Below are 17,593 nucleotides of genomic sequence, written 5' to 3'. Positions count from 1 at the left end.
CATACAGGCATATACTGAGTATTAAATTGTTCTGTCATAAGAGGCAACAGCTCTGTACAATTCTTCCAAAAAAGCAGAACACTCTACTTAATACTACTCTACTACTCTAGTACTCTAAGGTACTCTACTACCTTAATACTTCCCTCCGTCCACAGCACAAAGAAAAGAACTGTATCTTGTGGAAATCACCACATGGGCTCTGAGATACCAGCCACAGAGCGGGGCCATCAGGAGCAGTGTCATGATAAGACATACATGTGCTATATGAGCAATTTCCCTGAAGTGAGATTGACTGTTATCTCCATGCTATCCTGTGAGCAAATCACTAACTCTTACCTACCCAACACCCTCTTGTCCCCAACCAGCCCCAGTTAAAAGAAATTATTCAAGCAGCAGCTGAATCTCTCTACCACACTCTTCTGTTTCCTGTTCACAAGACTGAACAGAAGAGCAATGATGCCTAGTTTAATACATATTTTCCCTTCAGAGACCTCAGAACAAATTTCAAACACAAAGCAAGACCTCCCACTGAATAGCCCACCTCCGTTACATAGCGTATCACCCTTCTAATCTATGGAGCCCAGCTAAAAATAACAGAGATGATCTTTCTTGAACTCAAAATATATGCATTTTTCAAATATCATGATAAAATTCTGAGTTGGATGACTAACAAAGTGCCACATCAATCCAACCTGGATTGATGCAAACACCATACAAACCTTACATTTACATTCAGAACATTAACAACACACACTTTGTTTCTTACCTGTGATTTCTACCTTCATATTTTCTTCCTTCCTTACAGATTCTTCCAGACCCGACTCCTGCAAGGAAAGAGATGATCCTACACCATGCTGAGCCACAGGCAGAGATTCCACAAACTCCTCCAGTCTGTTCTGTTCCATTTTTAATTCCTTTTTCTGGCCTTCATTACCACCACGTCGTGACTTTAAGAAAGCAACCAAACTGGAATCTGCAAGTATTGACAAAGAGACAGACAGAGAAGTGACAGAAAGTCTCAAAATACTTGATATGCCTATAGCTCCTGCTATTTACATTTTAGTCTCTTCATTCCCACTCCACATGCCCTCTTCTTCTGTACCATCACTTCTTTTCGAACTGAGGCTCTTAACTGCTTTATGACTTCTTGAGAACATAAGCTGGGTACAACTGACCGGTGAGGCGACACCAGAGAAAGAGCTGATAAATGTCTTTCTATGTAAAGCAACCATGAAAATTCTAGTTATTCTCCCAGCTTACAAATAAAGAGGTAATTGTTTCTTTCCCCCTCACTGCCACTGAAAAGGCACATTCAAACAAGACTATTCATTGTGGAGAGAATTCTGGTCTGTGATTTATGGGAGGAACCCAGGTCTGACAGTTTGCCTACCCTGCCTGCAGTCGGCTCAGTGGCATCAATCTGAATGCTACGAGAATACACCGAACAGACATCACAAAAAGAATTACCTGCTCTTTATTGAATTGCACTAGAGCTGCAGTGCATGGTCTAGATATTGTGTTAGGAGAAGATCTTGTTTGTTCTGAACTGACTCCCCATCCTGAGAGTCAATTAAGGTCTGACAACATCCAGAAAACAGACGTGCCCATTCTCTTCATGCTTTGGAGGACAAGAGGAACATTTGGGAGGTAGGGGTGTTTTGAAGGACAGATAATATTCCTATGGCTCTAAAATAGGAAAATGCCAGAAGATCATAATTTTACTTTCAGATCTGCTACAGATATCCCGCACCATTTTTGATGGTGCACACTTTCTCTCTGAATACTCTTCATCTAGAAGATGGTGTTGGGATGCTTATGCCAGAGGTGAACAGTAAGAGCCTGTGCATTGTGCCTCTAAAAGGTACAGAGATACTCCAATAGGCAGTGTCAGAGATGTATAAAGTAACAGAATATGACACCTACATTGGTTATTTATTCTTTGGAGGACAAAGGACAAGCAATTCAGAAATGCTCTGTACCTGAGAGAAGTCATCCCAAAAAGGAAACAACTCCCATTTCCCTGAAACAGTTCAAAGAGGATGCAGGTATCTATCCCACACTTGTGACTGCTGCACACTCTCCTCATGATGCAGTTTAAACCTCCCCTGGTGAAGAAGAGACATTCAGCCCAGTCTCATTAAAGCACGCATATTTTTTCCTGAATGCAAGCAGAGCTCTCGCTTTCTCACACTTCACTGTACACGGCAAGGAAAAGACTGTGTTCATTATTTCATCATTTCACACAGACAGTGACAAACAAGTCACTGATTATGTCAATCTGTGCACAGTATGTCAGAAAGTAAGCCTACTTCTGCCCAGAGTCTCCATGGCCAAAACCAGAACAGCATCAACAGTAAGACCCTGAAGACACTGCCCAGCATGGAATTGCCTACCCATCCTCACACTCCACACCATGGTGTCTAATCTGCTTCATAACTAAGATGTTAATTCAGAGACTGGGCAGCATTAAACACCCACAAATTATTCACACTCCTGAATATGGAGAAAGTCTCTTTAATCCACATCTCTGTGCCTGTCCAGTTCCCAAGTTCATCTGTAAGCCAGCAATTTAGTTTAGGGTTGCTTTATTGTGCATAATTCCCTAACCACAGATATTTTGGGAATGCCAAAATTACTCCCAGTTTCCTTAAGGCCTCCGAGACTGAAAGATCTACAGTTTTAACCCATAGGGCATATAAACAAATACATTGTTTTAGAAAATAATTTATTGTTCAAAAATACTTAAAATACATCCTATCCTTTTTAAACTACCTAAGTATTCACTTCACTAATATCCCAAAGGACGGAGTGATGGGGACAAGGAGCAAAGATCACAAATCAATCACAAGAAGAAAGTGCATAAACAAGATATTTTTCATACACATGCTATTGTTATAAGCAGTGAAGTTAAAAAAAAAAATTTTTTTTCACCTCAGCTGGTTTGGAGAGCTCAGCTCTCTGAATGAAGGATATACCCAGACATTCTGTCTGCACATTATTTTGCACAGTTCCTTTGCCACCTTTCCAGTTATGCCCATGCTGCTTGCAATGAAGTCAAGATCATTATATGATCTTTACGCTAAATCCACAAGAGACTTATGCATCTAAAATGCCACTCACACCTAAATCTAATGCTAGAGAATCTGAAATTATGAGAATTTCAAAAACCCTTGCCTGCCACCTACATCTGTACGTCTGCTCTTCTCAAGCAACAAAATCACTGAAACCAATGCCAACAAGTTCTACAGTGCCCTAGATCACAAAAAGTCTTATCAAACACACCACACTCAGTGTTCTCCCCCATCTTGTCATCAGCTGTCAGTGACAGGCATTCCCAGGGCACCACTGTGGACAGGGCTCCGAACCAGAGACCAGACCCCTGCCAGGATGCCTGCACCCAACAGTCAGATAATTAAAAACACTTTTTCAAGAAGTTCAAGACTAGTTGTAAGTTTTTCTGCTCTACCAAGTACAGATTTGAATTGAAATCTCCCACATGCCCACACGTTTCCCCTATCCAGGTACTGACAGTTCTGGCCCAAGTCTTAGGTATTTTGGAAAGGAAGACCACGGGCTCACTCTTACCTCAGCATTGCTATGGTCATCCTAAGAATAGCTTTGCTTTTTTATCTGCTTCAGAGAATTACATTTTAGGACCTCAATACCCATATATGTAACCAGCTATTCGGTGTGCAAAGTAACAGAGTGCATGAACCATCTTATCCCACAGCAAAGGGGAGACAAGACAGACTTAAGTTAAGCCTCCTCTCACTGAGGAATAAGCACTCTTTAATTCCTTCACACTTAGTTCTTACTCATAAGCTACTCACATGACATGGAAGCTAGATTATCCACATATGCAATGAGCAGGAATCCCAAACTCCTATCTCTGATCTGTGAATTTGTTAAGACTTCAGGACACCTACACATTCTGTAAACTACCACATCTCTAGAATGCACCCTGGGAAGTACATACCCAGCTGAGCCAGAAGCTTTTCCCGCTCCTGCAGGATCTCTTCCTCAGACATGGACTGCAGCTTCTCCAAGTTCTCTTTGTGAATAGCTTGAGCTTCCTGCTCACTCTTTTGGCTTCCAAGACCCTCTCCCGTTATGAGACAAGGCCGCTGAGAGGTCAAAAAGTCACCAGCTTTATCTATAAGATCCAGCAGAGAAAGCAGTTAGTCATTTTAGTGTCTACAGCATTATGAATGCATCCCATTTTGTCATTATCAGGCTTGCATTTTTTTTTTTTTTTTACCTTTGTGGCCAAGTTCAACTTACTTCAACTTACCAGATATCTGCTGGAAATACAACACAGCAGAGAGAAAGCAGTCCAGGAGGTTCCTGGAGTGTGTGGAAGATAACTTCCTGATGCAGCTGGTAAGCGAGCCAGCTGGGGGGTACCCCGCTGGACCTGCTGTTTACGAACAGAGAGAGCCTGGTGGGAGATGTGGTGGTCGGAGGCTGTCTTGGGCTCAGCGACCGTGAAATGATAGAGTTTTCAATTCTTGGAGAAATAAGGAAGGGGGTCAGCAAAACCGCTACCCTGAACTTTAGAAGGGCAGACTTTGGATTGTTTAGGAGTCTGGTTAACAGAGTCCCTTGGGAGGCAGTCCTGAAGGGCAAAGGAGTCCAGGAAGGCTGGATGTTATTCAAGAAGGAAGTCTCAAAGGCGCAGGAGCAGGCTGTCCCCATGTGCCGCAAGTCGAGCAGGCAGGGGAGAAGACCGGCCTGGCTGAACAGACACCTTTGGCTGGAACTCAGGAAAAAAAGGAGAGCCTACCACCTTTGGAAGAAGGGGCAGGTGACTCAGGAGGACTACAAGGATGTTGTGAGGTTATGCAGGGAGAAGATTAGAAAGGCGAAGGCCCAGCTAGAACTTAAATTGGCCACCACTGTTAAAGATAACAAAAAATGTTTTTACAAATATATCAGCGACAAAAGGAGGGCCAGGGAGAATCTCCCTCCTTTGTTGGATGCGGAGGGAAACATTGCCATGAAGGATGAGGAGAAGGCTGAGGTACTTAATGCCTTCTTTGCCTCAGTCTTTAATAGTCAGACTGGTCATCCTTGGGATTTTCAGGCCCCTGAACTGGGAGATGGAGATAGGATGCAGAATGAAGCCCCAGTTGTCGAAGAGGTGGCAGTCACCGACCTGCTCCTCCACCTGAATGCTCACAAGTCCATGGGGCCAGATGGGATCCACCTGAGGATACTGAGGGAGCTGGTAGAGGAGCTTGCCAAGCCACTCTCCATCGTTTATCAGCAGTCCTGGTCAACCGGGGAGGTCCCAGATGACTGGAAGTTAGCAAATATGATGCCCCTCTACAAGAAGGGTCGGAAGGAGATCTGGAGAAATACAGACCTGTCAGCCTGACCTCAGTGCCGGGAAAGGTACAGGAGCAGATTATCTTGAGTGCCATTACACGGCATATGCGGGACAACCCGGGGATCAGGCTCAGCCAGCATGGGTTTATGAAAGGGAGGTCCTGTTTCACTAACCTGGTCTCCTTCTATGACAAGGTGACCCGCTTAGTGGATGAGGGGAAGGCTGTGGATGTTGTCTACTTGGACTTTAGTAAGGCCTTTGACACAGTCTCCCACAGCATTCTCCTAGAGAAGCTGGCTGCTCACGGCTTGGATAAGTGCTGGGTTAAAAACTGGCTGGACGGCCGAGCCCAGAGAGTGGTGGTGAATCGAGTTGAATCCAATTGGCAGCCAGTCACAACTGGTGTTCCCCAGGGCTCAGTGTTAGGGCTGGTCCTGTTCAATATCTTTATTGATGATCTGGATGAGGGGATTGAGCGCACCCTCAGTAAGTTTGCAGATGACACCAACTTGGGTGGAAGTGTCGATCTGCTGGAGGGCAGGAAGGCCCTACAGAGGGACCTGGACAGGCTGGATCGTTGGGCCAGGGCCAACTGTATGAGATCCAACAAGGCTCAGTGCCGGGTCCTACACTTGCGTCATGCAACACTACAGGCTTGGGGAGGAGTGGCTGGAGAGCTGCCTGGCAGAAAAGGACCTGGGGGTGTTGGTTGACAGCCGCCTGAACATGAGCCAGCAGTGTGCTCAGGTGGCCAAGAAGGCCAATGGCCACCTGGCTTGTATCAGGAATAGTGTGGCCAGCAGGACCAGGGAGGTGATAGTGCCCCTGTACTCGGCACTGGTGAGGCCGCACCTCGAGTGCTGTGTTCAGTTTTGGGCCCCTCACTCCAAGAAGGACATCGAGGTGCTGGAGCGTGTCCAGAGGAGGGCAGCGAAGTTGGGGAAGGGTCTAGAGCACAAGTCTTATGAGGAGTGGCTGAGGGAGCTGGGGCTGTTTAGCCTGGAGAAGAGGAGGCTGAGGGGAGACCTTATTGCTCTCTACAACTACCTGAAAGGAGGTTGTAGTGAGGTGGGGGTCGGTCTCTTCTCCCTAGTAACAAGCGACAGGACGAGAGGAAACGGCCTCAAGCTGCGCCAGGGGATGTTTAGGTTGGATATTAAGAAAAATTTCTTCACCGAAAGGGTAGTCAGGCACTGGACCAGGCTGCCCAGGGAAGTGGTTGAGTCCCCATCCCTGGAGGTATTTAGAAGACGTGTAGACGTGGTGCTTGAGGACATGGTTTAGTGGTGGACTTGGCAGTGATAGGTTAATGATTGGACTTGATGATCTTAAGGGTCTTTTCCAACCTTAACGATTCTATGATTCTAAGTTAATATAGGAGTAGAGAAGTTTAGTTTAGCTTCAAACAAAACTAAAATATTTGGGCTTTCAGCCCATGACACAACAAAACGTCATTTCCACCTTATTTCTTTAGGAGTTTGGGGAGGGATGGGGGAAAGGAATTTTGTTTCTTTAATGCAAAACAACAGCAAGAAAAGGTAATTAATTTAATTCAATTTAATATAAATTGAGTCAGACCATTCTTCTAAGTTAGTGACTATTAGATTCCTTCTCTGCCCAAGAACACCTGAACCCACATTTGTATGTCAGCTGAACCATGACCTAGTAAATATCCGTTGAGTGAGACAGAGAATTAAAATTATTAGGTAAACCAGTTTCCAGAGTGATACAGGATCCATTCTGAACACCAGCATGTTTGCTTCTAACAATGTCTTGTATTCACCTTTAAGGGTTAAACATATTAGAAGTTCCAGCAGGGGGACATTTTTCCTACCCTGAAGAAAAACAAGTCTCCTTTATCACCTGATCTAAATCCTTTTTAAAGGTTCATTTCATTTAACTCTAGCAGCAGGGTAACATGCTCCTTTGGTCAGTGAGACCCTCCAGCTGTCCTGTAGCCCACTATACAAGGACTGACTTAGTGGCTTTATTCCTTATGCTTTGTTCGTATGCCCCATATAGTGACTTGGAACATCCCTGTGACCCTAAACCAGCCAACCCTGTAAGTATCAAATCCCTGTTCAAACAGCAGTAATGACGCTTATCATAACACCGGTAAGGTTCGATGTCATTTCCACAGGAGTTGTCTTGCATATTGAGCAGAAACAGATGAGAAGACAGAGTGACCTGGTAAAAGATTCAGTAAGCTTCCCACCATCAGCAGCTAAGCTGAAGGTTACCAGGCACAAACAAGTTGTTACTACAAGAAATGGAGCTCCCCCTCTTATCCTCTTGCTTCTAGTGATCCAGCCGCAACAATCTTGCTGAGGAGGCCAAGCCATTTTCTGATCCCTCTGTTGTGCAACTACATTTTAGAAGCGTTCTACTTCAAGAAGATCACAGCTATAGGGCTGCTGTATTTCCCTTTGAGATTTCTCAGGCAGAAGTACACACACACAGTCATAACAGGATACACAGTAAGCACAGTATATTGACCTGGATGGTGGATCGGTGCACACACAGCACATCTCAGGGTTCTCTTACCAATTCTCTGACAGGGGTCAGGGCAGACAGAAACCTTAGCCAAATGGCAATAACCCTCAAACGACATCTGGCCTCTATTTCAATGTGAAAAAGAGGGTGTCAGGGAAAAACCCAGACACATGGTGGTCCTAAGCAAATAGGACTGCCCAAGACAAAAACATAAAAAAAAAAAAAAAAAAAAAGAAAAAAAGAAAGAACCTGGAGATGCTGGTACCAGTTGAATTGGTTTCATCTTTCCTTGTCACATTGCTGTCAGACAAGTAACTGCTGGAGGTGGCACTGACTCATCAGCACTGCCTCACAGCATTCCTTATGGAGCAAAGACACAGTCTCATGGCAGTGGATCTGGTGACAGAAGACTGAGCTTTCAGCTTCTAGGTAGGAGTAAGAACCCACATCACAGTGGTCTCAAACACTTTCATCAGAAACAAGAGCCCTCTTCCTAAAATTGTGGAAATCAACGATGAAACAAGAAAAACTTTACATATAACAAACAGAGAGGAAAAGGAGGACAAGAACCTTGAAAAAGAAATCTGTTTGGCCCCGTGTGAAGCAAAAAGGAAATCAGTGAGAAAGCTAACCCAATTTTGAGAATGTTAATTTAGGTCTCAGACCATTTCAAATCCTTGTCACACCACAGACATTCCAAGTGTCCTTGAGATTCCTAGAGTGAGGACAACAGTGCTAGCCTAATTTAAAAATAAGGTGCGCTGATGTTATGGTTACTAAGGCTACGTAAATACGGTAGGCTGGATAAGCAGAACCTTCTCCACTTACCATCCCTGATGCGGGGGAGAGGTGCCTCTCCTGCTGATCCCTCAGGATCCAGGGCATCCGGAGCAGCCGATCTTATTTGCACGCACTCAGCAGCAGAGGGAGCTGTTGCTACCTTTTCAGCAGCTCTTCTCGCTGCCATCTTTTGTGCAAAGATGCTTTTTCTTCCAGATCCCACCTTCACCTGCAAACAGGGAAGCCATGTGTCACCACTTTCCTCTCCAGACTCCCCCGCACACCTGCCACTAACAAATGTATAGATCTGATCCTAAAGACACCCTCAGATTAGACTTTGGGACGTGACACAGAGAAGCTGCTGGCAGCCACCTGCCCTTTTCTGTGTGTGCGCGCTATTCTTTTTTTAACACACAGTTTAATGCTAGGAGAGACAAAAACATGAATGTTTTTGCTACCTAGAGAAGGAAGATGATTAATTATAAGTTAATTCAAGCCAGGAAAGTACACCTAAAATATCACTAAACACAACAGTTCCAGCTTTCCTGCTGTTTGGAAACTCTGCATAGCTGCATATTTTGCATTACTGAGGATAAATGGGGCTGTACTGCACTGTGCTCACCACATGCTTGGAACAAGCTTCTTATAAGGTGATTAGAGAGCAGCAGGGTGAAGAGATTTACACAGTAAGAAGCGGGCAAGTGGTGCTAAAATAATCCTGACTAAATTACTGTGCTGCTTGCCTAGGTGATGGAATGGCATGGCTCTGAACAGCCTTGCACAGGAAATCCAAAGCACGCTAAGCAAAAAAAAAAGAAAAAAAAAGGAAAAAAAAAAAGAAAAAAAAAGAAAGAAAAAAAGAAAAAAAAAAAAACAAACAACCCTCTTGCATGTCCCCAGTCCAGAGAAGAAGCTTAAAAGGCAGTCCGAACATTTGGTAGCTGCTCTGTGCACTCCTGCATCAGGTAAACAGAACTGGCAGTTTAAAAAGTATTACTCTCTCCTTTCAAAAAAGCTGTCCTTCAAAATAAGCTACCTCTTCAAAGCAACCACAGCTATCAATCACATACCAATTCCCAGCATTTGACTCCCACTCAGCTAGCAGCTCTTGCTACTACAGCAACGACTGATGATAGCAGCCATGGCTTCCAGTTTTACAGCCTCAGAAAAAAAAAATTATGTCAAAATCCAAAAAAGCTGCAAAAGATAATCTGTGAATTTGAGTATTCAAATATCACGCCAGGAGAAATCAGGTGCAACTTCGTGCATACGGACTTAATCAAACCTGGTACACAAATTAATGGAGATTGCTCCTCAGAGAAAAACAAGCAGAACAGGATCAATTCTATTACAACAGCGCAGATTTGATCCACCTCACTAAAGAAGGGGATCGCCTTTTTTCCTAAACCAAAAGGACTACAATGTTATTTAAGTGCAGGGTATGGACTGCCTGCTTGATGGCAGCTTGGTAGGAGAACTCTCTCCTACACTAAGGTGGTAATGCCAGAGATATGTTGAGCCAGCTCCTAATCTCCAGCATGCCAAGTCACTTATTCTGAACCCTACCACCCACCAAGCATTAATGTGGGGAAGTTTTAATAGTTAATGAAGGTAGCATAAAAGAGCTGCTCCCAATCTTACCTCACTTTTTATCTCAGAGCGGTGAAATGTCCTTGGAAATGGGTCTCCCGTGGGCACTGGCATGGTCACTGCTACTGCACTTGTGTCTCTTTCCTGCAGCAAAAAATTCAAACCCTGTAGAAACCATTCCAACAGCTAGGCATGTTTATACCATTTAGCTAAGAGTGGACTCAAAATCTCTCAGCTCTGCAGCTCACAAGCTTTCTGCTACATTGCTGTCAGGCTCAGAGTACCTTGTGCTTATTTAGAGCCAAAGTGGGGCTATTTTCCAAAAGGCAGGGCTGCTAAACTCCACACGCCACTGAAAGAATCAGATAAAGGAAAACCTGGGCCAGTGCAGAGCAATGAGAACACCTCCTTTAAGAGAGTCCAGAAACTCACCCAAATCCACACTAGAGCACATGCCTGCATTCGAGGAGTGTGACCTGGAGGAAGCCTGGACTGGAGAGCAGATTCAAATCCATATTTAACTGACAGCAAAAACATACCCAAAGAGCTTTTTCTTTCAAGGTGCTCCAGGACACTAGTCTACAGTGCTACAACTGCTTCATTACACTGTAGAAATAAAAAGCAGCAACCTTTCATTCCTGCTCACTGCTTAGTTCACAGCACTCAAAAAAACACTAGACCATCGCATAAAAACCAAACATACAATAATTTTGCTGAAGACTGCTGTAATGTGTTGATCATGACTCTCCAGTCTTTCCTCTGGATCTTCATCCTCGAAGTGGACACAGGCACTTTTGATCTTGGACTTTTTTGGAGGACCTGGAGTTAGAGCTGGGAGAATATCAGGAAAATCTGGGGAGGGGAAATAATAAGAAAAAAAAGCAGCCAAGTTACTCAACTATAACTACCGTGCAATAGGTACTAGACCAAAGGCTCCCTAATAGCACCTATTATTGATTTGATGAGAAACAAAGAAGATGAGGAAACACTAAGACAATTAAGAGTCTTCTGTCTCTGACTTGCACTGGGTAGTGGAGAGAAGCATGCTCAAGAATGTTATTATTTATGTATTGGCACCAAGGGCTTTTTAAAGAGCTGCATATGCAGGAAAGGTTACTGAGACCTGACTGCAAGTATTAAGGGAAGAAGCAAGGCTGTACAGAAACAAATAGTATCCTTGAAGGTTGTGTTCAGGCACAGAAAAGCACATTTCCACTGCCAGGTCTAACAGTGAGTGATTTGTATGATCATGAGCAAGACAAGGCCACCTTTTCACTATCTATAAACTGGGATCATATTTCCTTACCTGGAACCAAACACTGCAAGGTTTAAACTGCTGCTTTTAAGAAAGCACCTTGAGCTTCTGAGACTATTAAGCACATGATACTAATGTTACTGTTACTACTGATGGAGGAAAACAAAACCACAAGAAGGGGGCTTATCAATCCAGATCTGCTGGCTGAAAGCTGGAGTTGTTAGCAGAGCTAAATCTCAAAGACACTGAGAACAGGGTCTGGATAGGTGGCAACATAAGCACTGAGTGTCCAATGGGTACAAATCACAGAAAACTTCTCTTGCATTGAGGCTGGCAGGCTGGCAAGGTACCACAGACAGCTGATAAATGTAGACAAAGGCAATGTGTTGGAAAGGTGGTTCTACTGGATGCTAATAACACTGGACAAGTGCATTTTCCAACAAGGCTATGAACAAACAACAGTGTAAGGAGGACAGACATGCAGGGCAAAAGCAACAGTGCGTTGAGAGGGAGGTGAAAGAGCAAGCACTGAGGAACACGGAAAGAGACAGAGAAACACAGTAATTCAAAGAATTCCGCAAGGGAAATTACCGTCCAACATGACTACATCCTTGTGGTCCTGCAGTGGGGGTCTCTCAGCATCTGTACTCCCTTCTTCCCCTTTCCTCTTGTCTGCTTTCTTCACAATCTTCACTGCAGGTGAAGCTCTGGCTGCCAGGAACTGGTTTTGAAAGTGCAGCAGGTCTGCCTCGGACTCCCCAGGCTTTGGTCTTGACAACATCCTGCCTTCTTGCTCTCGCAGCCCGGCCCTGTGTGCTGTTTACATGGAACCTACTGAAGACATGGAAAACCGGTTACAGAACTGGATTTCCTGCGGAGAGGATGGGGACAGCAAGGGAAAACTATTCATTTTTGTCCCACTCTGCTGTTCCTGTACATACTGCAGCCACCCTACTTCAGGATCACCCGAGGACACAATTAGTTGTACCGGAGTCCCAGACAAACTGTTTAACTTGTTCTTCCTTGCCGAACAACATGCTACAGGACAAGCCAACACCTGGTCTACCAGCCAGCTGGGAGCAGAATGGCATCCATCCAGCAAAGAAACAGCCAACAAGTGTATCACTGCCAGAATGCCAACAACACAGCCTTGAATTTGCAAAGCCACAGAAGCGCCTGGTCCAAGACAACAGATTTGACTTACTCTGATATCAACACCAACCAAGAACATCAGAGGCACAGCATCATGCAAACCTCTCCCCTCCAGCATACAGTCTTCTCAGGATCCTAGCATTAGCATCCCTGTCAAGATGCAAGAGCCTGTCTATGTAGATTTGGACAATGCACTCACTTTCACTGACTCTATTTGCTCTCCTTACTCAAATCTCCCAAGTGAAAAAAGTTTTTCTTCCTTATGTAGTCCTCCTGCTTTAGTTCTCTCTCACTCTTTCACTGCCTTTGTATTGGAAGAAGCCATGTTATTTCCAAGCATTTTCATTCACTGCCCAGGCCCATTTTGGGTTGAAATCCAAGGGTGGTATTTATAAAGACTTTTACCCGTGCGCACACGAGAACTCACTAGGAAGGCAACTGTTCCACCTCCCATCTACTGGGCATGAAAACATTCGTGAGTATTACTCCTCACCTCTTATTCCCAGAGCCTAGGACTGTCAATCCATTTCTCACAGGCAGCAAGTAAAGTGTTTGCAAATACATTTCACACTAATTGAATCACTGATCAGCACTAATGCTACAGACTTGACATCCTCCCACACTTGGTATGTTGAAATATTTTGTACATATTTGATCTCTTCCACTTTTAAAAGCCCATCAGGACTCAATGATGATTTATTGTGAAGCTGGAAAGGAAAGTGGATATGGATTTTTAAAACTACAATTATCTGCCATATGGATTGGCTATACACATGAGAAAATGCAAAGCTTGGAAGTGTAACTCTGTCTTAATCTCAGACCAAAACAAAGTTCAATCATTGTGCAGGCACAGCCACTGCCCTGAAGCCAATGTTTTGTCTCATGCTATTATCATACTTTATTGTAAAATATGTGGGGAGATACTTTGTGGGAAGGATGCTAACAGACACAAGAATTACTTCATGCAGTATTTATGACCTACATTTGGAATATTTATACCATCTTCAGGGATCTCATTCTTGACCAAGGTTGGTTAGATGTGATGCTGCTGGTTCCAAGAGCATGAAGAGGTCCAGGGAGTTTTACCTTTGGTTGTTGTTGTTGTTTTTTTTTTTTTTTTTTTTTTTAAATCAAGGCCTTAGTATAAAACCACCAACCACATAAGACTCACTGAAATTCTTTTTCCTGCCCCTCATTTTGTGCAAAAGCTGGACTAAAACCATTCAGGCTTAAGAGTTTAGTGTACCAAAACAAAGTGGATTTTCAGAGGTTTTGAGGTTTCCAGGGCCTCCATTCACTTCAGCACTTCATGACTGAGGAACTAGACCTCTTCATCTGATGCCAGCATCACGAGTTAGTTGCTCGATTTCAGACATCTCAAAACAGTGACCTTAATGAAAGCTGTCAGCTCAAGAGCCCCAGAACAACAACTTCCATTTACACCAAGCCTACATATGGTACAAGCAGCAGCAAGGGGAACTTCCCTGAACCCTCTGAACAATAAAACCCTCTCCCAGCACACAGGGAAAATGCCCAACTTCTCTGCCAACACTGCCAAGGACATCTGTGGAACATGGCCACTAGCAAAGGCTACTTCAGGACAGAAAGGGAAGGGAACACCCTGCTACAGTGCCTTGCTACTATTGGAGAAGGACTTAACACAAAAACACCTGGGATGTCATTGTGGTTCTGACTGAGAATGCATAAACACTCCCTTGCAGCCCAGTTCCCTTGCAATTGCACAGCAAAAATTGGAACTTCTGCTGACAGCTCGTTTTTCGTGCACTCCTAGCATAAGCACGCACCTACTTGCTGTTTATTTATGGAGCTTTCTTCCACAACAGGGGGCTGCAATAGTCATAGTTCTGTTGATAGGTCCCTCTTTGATATGCATAAGCAGCACCACACTCATCAGAAGCCAAGTGTTTCATGCCCTATCATCACAGGCTTCAAAGCCCAAATGAGGATGATGCTAGGATTAACAGACACAAAACACCCAGTTATAAGCAAAGTGTGCTGCTAATCTTTCTGCAATAAGCCTCTTCTACATAGGGATGTACATACACTTGTCTGAGTCTCTGCATATTAAAAGCATTAATCAAAAATATAGCGGGCCTTGAAACTGCCTTCATTTGTCTGGGGAATTGTCAGGCACAAGAAGCCAACTACGCAGTCATTGTCTGAAGAGGTTAGATGTTGTTCCAGGAACCATTTCCTCAAAGTCACTCCTTCCCCCATATGGATATAGAGGCCACCCAACGTAAAGAGCTACAAGATGGTAATACAGAAGTTTGGTGCCAAAATAGATAAAAGCTTTAAATGTGTTCTTTCTGTGTTCTAACTGGGTCTAGAAATTTAATGCAACCAAGGCCTTTGACTTGGTCCTTCTGAAGTCCAGTGAGCTAGAAATTGCTTATATACATATGGCACTTGCAGGCAGACAAAATGTAGTGAAAATAGTTTGCTTTCTAATGGTACCTTTTTCCATGCACCCTGGAAGCCATCTAAGCACACTAGCAACACTCACCTGACCATCATAAGGAGTAATTCTTATCCACCACTGCTCAGAGAAAACATGCAAGAAAAATAACACACTACTGATGATCAGCACTAACCCCAGCATCCTATGATCTGATTATCTCCAGTCTTGCAACTGGCTACTTAGAAGCTAACTGCACACAAACTGTTTGCCTAGAGGGACCACCATCTAGCCGACATACGCAACCTGCTGAGGATATTGTCCTAGGAATGCATGTAAGGGATCAGAAATGCTGTCTAAGGACCACAAGCACCCATACGCACCAGAACGTAGTGATTATTATGTCAATACACTATCATCTGCTGTTGTATCCCCTGTCTGCACTAAAAGTCTCGATAAATAGTTTTCGGTCATGCTCTGGACTTTCCATGGATACTGTTCGAAAAGCCCGTCAATGCTGCAGGAAGTTTTACAAATGCAGCTGGGACCAGTAGTCTAAGTCAAACTAAAAGAAGATGCAAAAGCACAGAAGGCAATACAGCCGCAGACTGCTTCAAGTGCCAAGACACACTTTTGGATTAACCAACTTCAGCTCAAGTGTAATCCTGAGAAGGAAGACCAGTTAGGACAGTAAGGGATCCTAATCACCAATTAATGCAGCACCAGTGTATCACAGAGAATGGCATTTACTTTACAGAGAAACTGAGCTCTATTATACTCTTCCAATGCTTTCCAGAAGCAGCATTTAAGCTTCTGAGGCATATATTACCAACTTCTGACACTACTCTCAGCAGATGTAAAACAATATAAGAATCAGGCACAGCATTTGTTTGAGCAAAGTACCACTCCCCTCCTGTCCAAGGTTTTTACAGGTGCAATTCCGGCTACAAAAAAATTTAGTTACTTGATATGATTTACTACCGTTATGATTTTTATTTTATTCTAGCTCATCTGCACTTACAGTGCATTTTTCTTCCACAGCAGCAGAGCCCTACGGCCCAAGGGAGATACTTACATCACAACAGCAGCCATGAACTAGACACAGTTAAAAGAGAAAAGGTAGCAAGTACATGTAACAGCAAAGAACCATCTCTGACTCCTACTGATATCTGAACCCTGTCTTTTTGTCCCCATCCTCAAGTCCACAACTTTGCATTCTTTTGCTAAAGTTATCAGATTTGGGTCAAAGAAGAATACAAGGTCCTGCTGTCACAATCAGTGCCACAAATTAACGTATTTCTTCAAACCTTGTTGGCTGAGGTAAGAAATTAAAAGGAGAAGCAAAGAGTCACATCTCAGCCTCTCTAAGGCAGCTCAGCAGTCAATGGAAAGTTACAATTTCTCCTCACTCAGGATTCTTGGCTACTTTGCAAAATGGTGATGTGCATGCTCTGCACTGTCCCAAAAACGCTTTCTGCACACAATACTGTAATGACTGACAGTCTAAAACATCTAGGCTTGACAAGACAGACAGCAGCTTTTATTTGCTATAGAGAAGGCAGATACCTGTAAAGACCCTCCTCCCAGAAGGAAAACCCTAGTCAAAAGCTGCAAGAACGTCTCCTCATCTCACGCTGGTCAAGTAAGACTCAGTGACTGTTACTGTGCCTGTCAGGCACATACCATGTGCATGCATACAGCACCTTGCCTCCAGAAACGCTGCTGTCCCCAGCTTGCCTGAAGAGTCTCTGCAATAAAGAGGCACCAGCATGGCACAAAATAAAATTAAAAGCAACATGCTGCTATTAACAAACTAAAGAGCTGATGCGTCCCGATGTGTTCACAGCCCTCACGGGCCTTCCCTAACCGAGTCTGAATCAAAGTCTTGAAGACGCAGGCGTAGGCGAGGCCCGGAGGCCTGGCGAGGCCTCTCCCTGACGGGGAGCTGCTCGGGGGAGGGACCCGGCGAAACAGGGCCCCGCAGCCCAGAGCGCCCGGGGGGCACGGCCGCTGCCCCGGATGCCGCACGGCGCCCGTAGCCGCGCTCCTCTTTACGCCGTGGCAAAGGCGAAGCCTCGGGGCCCCGCTGGCTGTCTGCCCCAGGCGAGGCCGGCCTGCCCCCGCCGCCGCCCCGGGGACCCCGCACTCCACGGCGGGGAAGGCCCCGCTGCCCCCACAGCTCGGGCCGCCACTCACCCGCGCTCGGGCCGCGCCGCTCACCGCCAGCACTTCCGCCCCGCCCCGCGGCAGCTACTTCCGCCCGGCCAGGCGCCACTTCCGCTCGCTCTGGCCATCACCTCCGGCGGGGGCGGGGCGGCGCCATTTTCCCTCCCCTCAGGGCTTTCACCCGTGGTTCCCCGGCCGTTCCCCGTGGGGCGGGTGCGTGGAGTGGCGCAGCCGGGGCGGTCCCGTGCCGGCTCCCCCGCTGGCCGGGGAGAAGGTGTGGGGAGGCTGCCGGCTGCTGCTGGCGGCTTGGTGCTCGTGAAAGAAAGTCCCGCCGCTGAACTACCTCCCGGAGTTCGCTCCTGGCTGGTGCAGTCCGAGTGCGAGTTCTCCCAGGCGTTTTCGTTGGATC

At 45.2% G+C, this 17,593-nt stretch overlaps 1 protein-coding gene across 10 annotated transcripts in view; it reads right to left on the bottom strand.

Moving 5' to 3' along the window:
* Positions 1 to 17,287, bottom strand: part of RPAP1 (RNA polymerase II associated protein 1) — a 45,940-nt gene extending 28,653 nt beyond the window's left edge. For 4 of the 10 annotated variants that reach the window (XR_014228709.1, XM_082316982.1, XM_082316986.1 and 1 more), the window contains exons 1-7: positions 17,215 to 17,287; positions 12,039 to 12,281; positions 10,896 to 11,044; positions 10,244 to 10,336; positions 8,651 to 8,831; positions 3,977 to 4,153; positions 767 to 973 (exon numbers count right to left, since the gene is read on the bottom strand). Coding sequence is in view for 9 of the 10 variants with exons in the window: in XM_082316982.1 (XP_082173108.1) it covers positions 767 to 973; positions 3,977 to 4,153; positions 8,651 to 8,831; positions 10,244 to 10,336; positions 10,896 to 11,044; positions 12,039 to 12,228 (997 nt within the window). In the remaining variant the exon portion in view is untranslated. Of the gene's footprint in view, positions 1 to 766; positions 974 to 3,976; positions 4,154 to 8,650; positions 8,832 to 9,672; positions 9,715 to 10,243; positions 10,337 to 10,624; positions 10,797 to 10,895; positions 11,045 to 12,038; positions 12,282 to 16,721; positions 16,948 to 17,214 lie in introns of those variants that run through there. The other 6 variants (XM_082316984.1, XM_082316985.1, XM_082316988.1 and 3 more) reach the window with 6 other exon arrangements.
* Between the last annotated feature and the right edge of the window lie 306 nt (positions 17,288 to 17,593).

This window comes from Platalea leucorodia (assembly GCF_965183815.1).
Source record: "Platalea leucorodia genome assembly, chromosome: 7".
In the NCBI taxonomy this organism is placed as follows: domain Eukaryota; kingdom Metazoa; phylum Chordata; class Aves; order Pelecaniformes; family Threskiornithidae; genus Platalea; species Platalea leucorodia.
The sequence above is the reverse complement of the archived record's forward strand: the minus strand, read 5'-3'. Positions and strand labels throughout refer to the sequence as shown.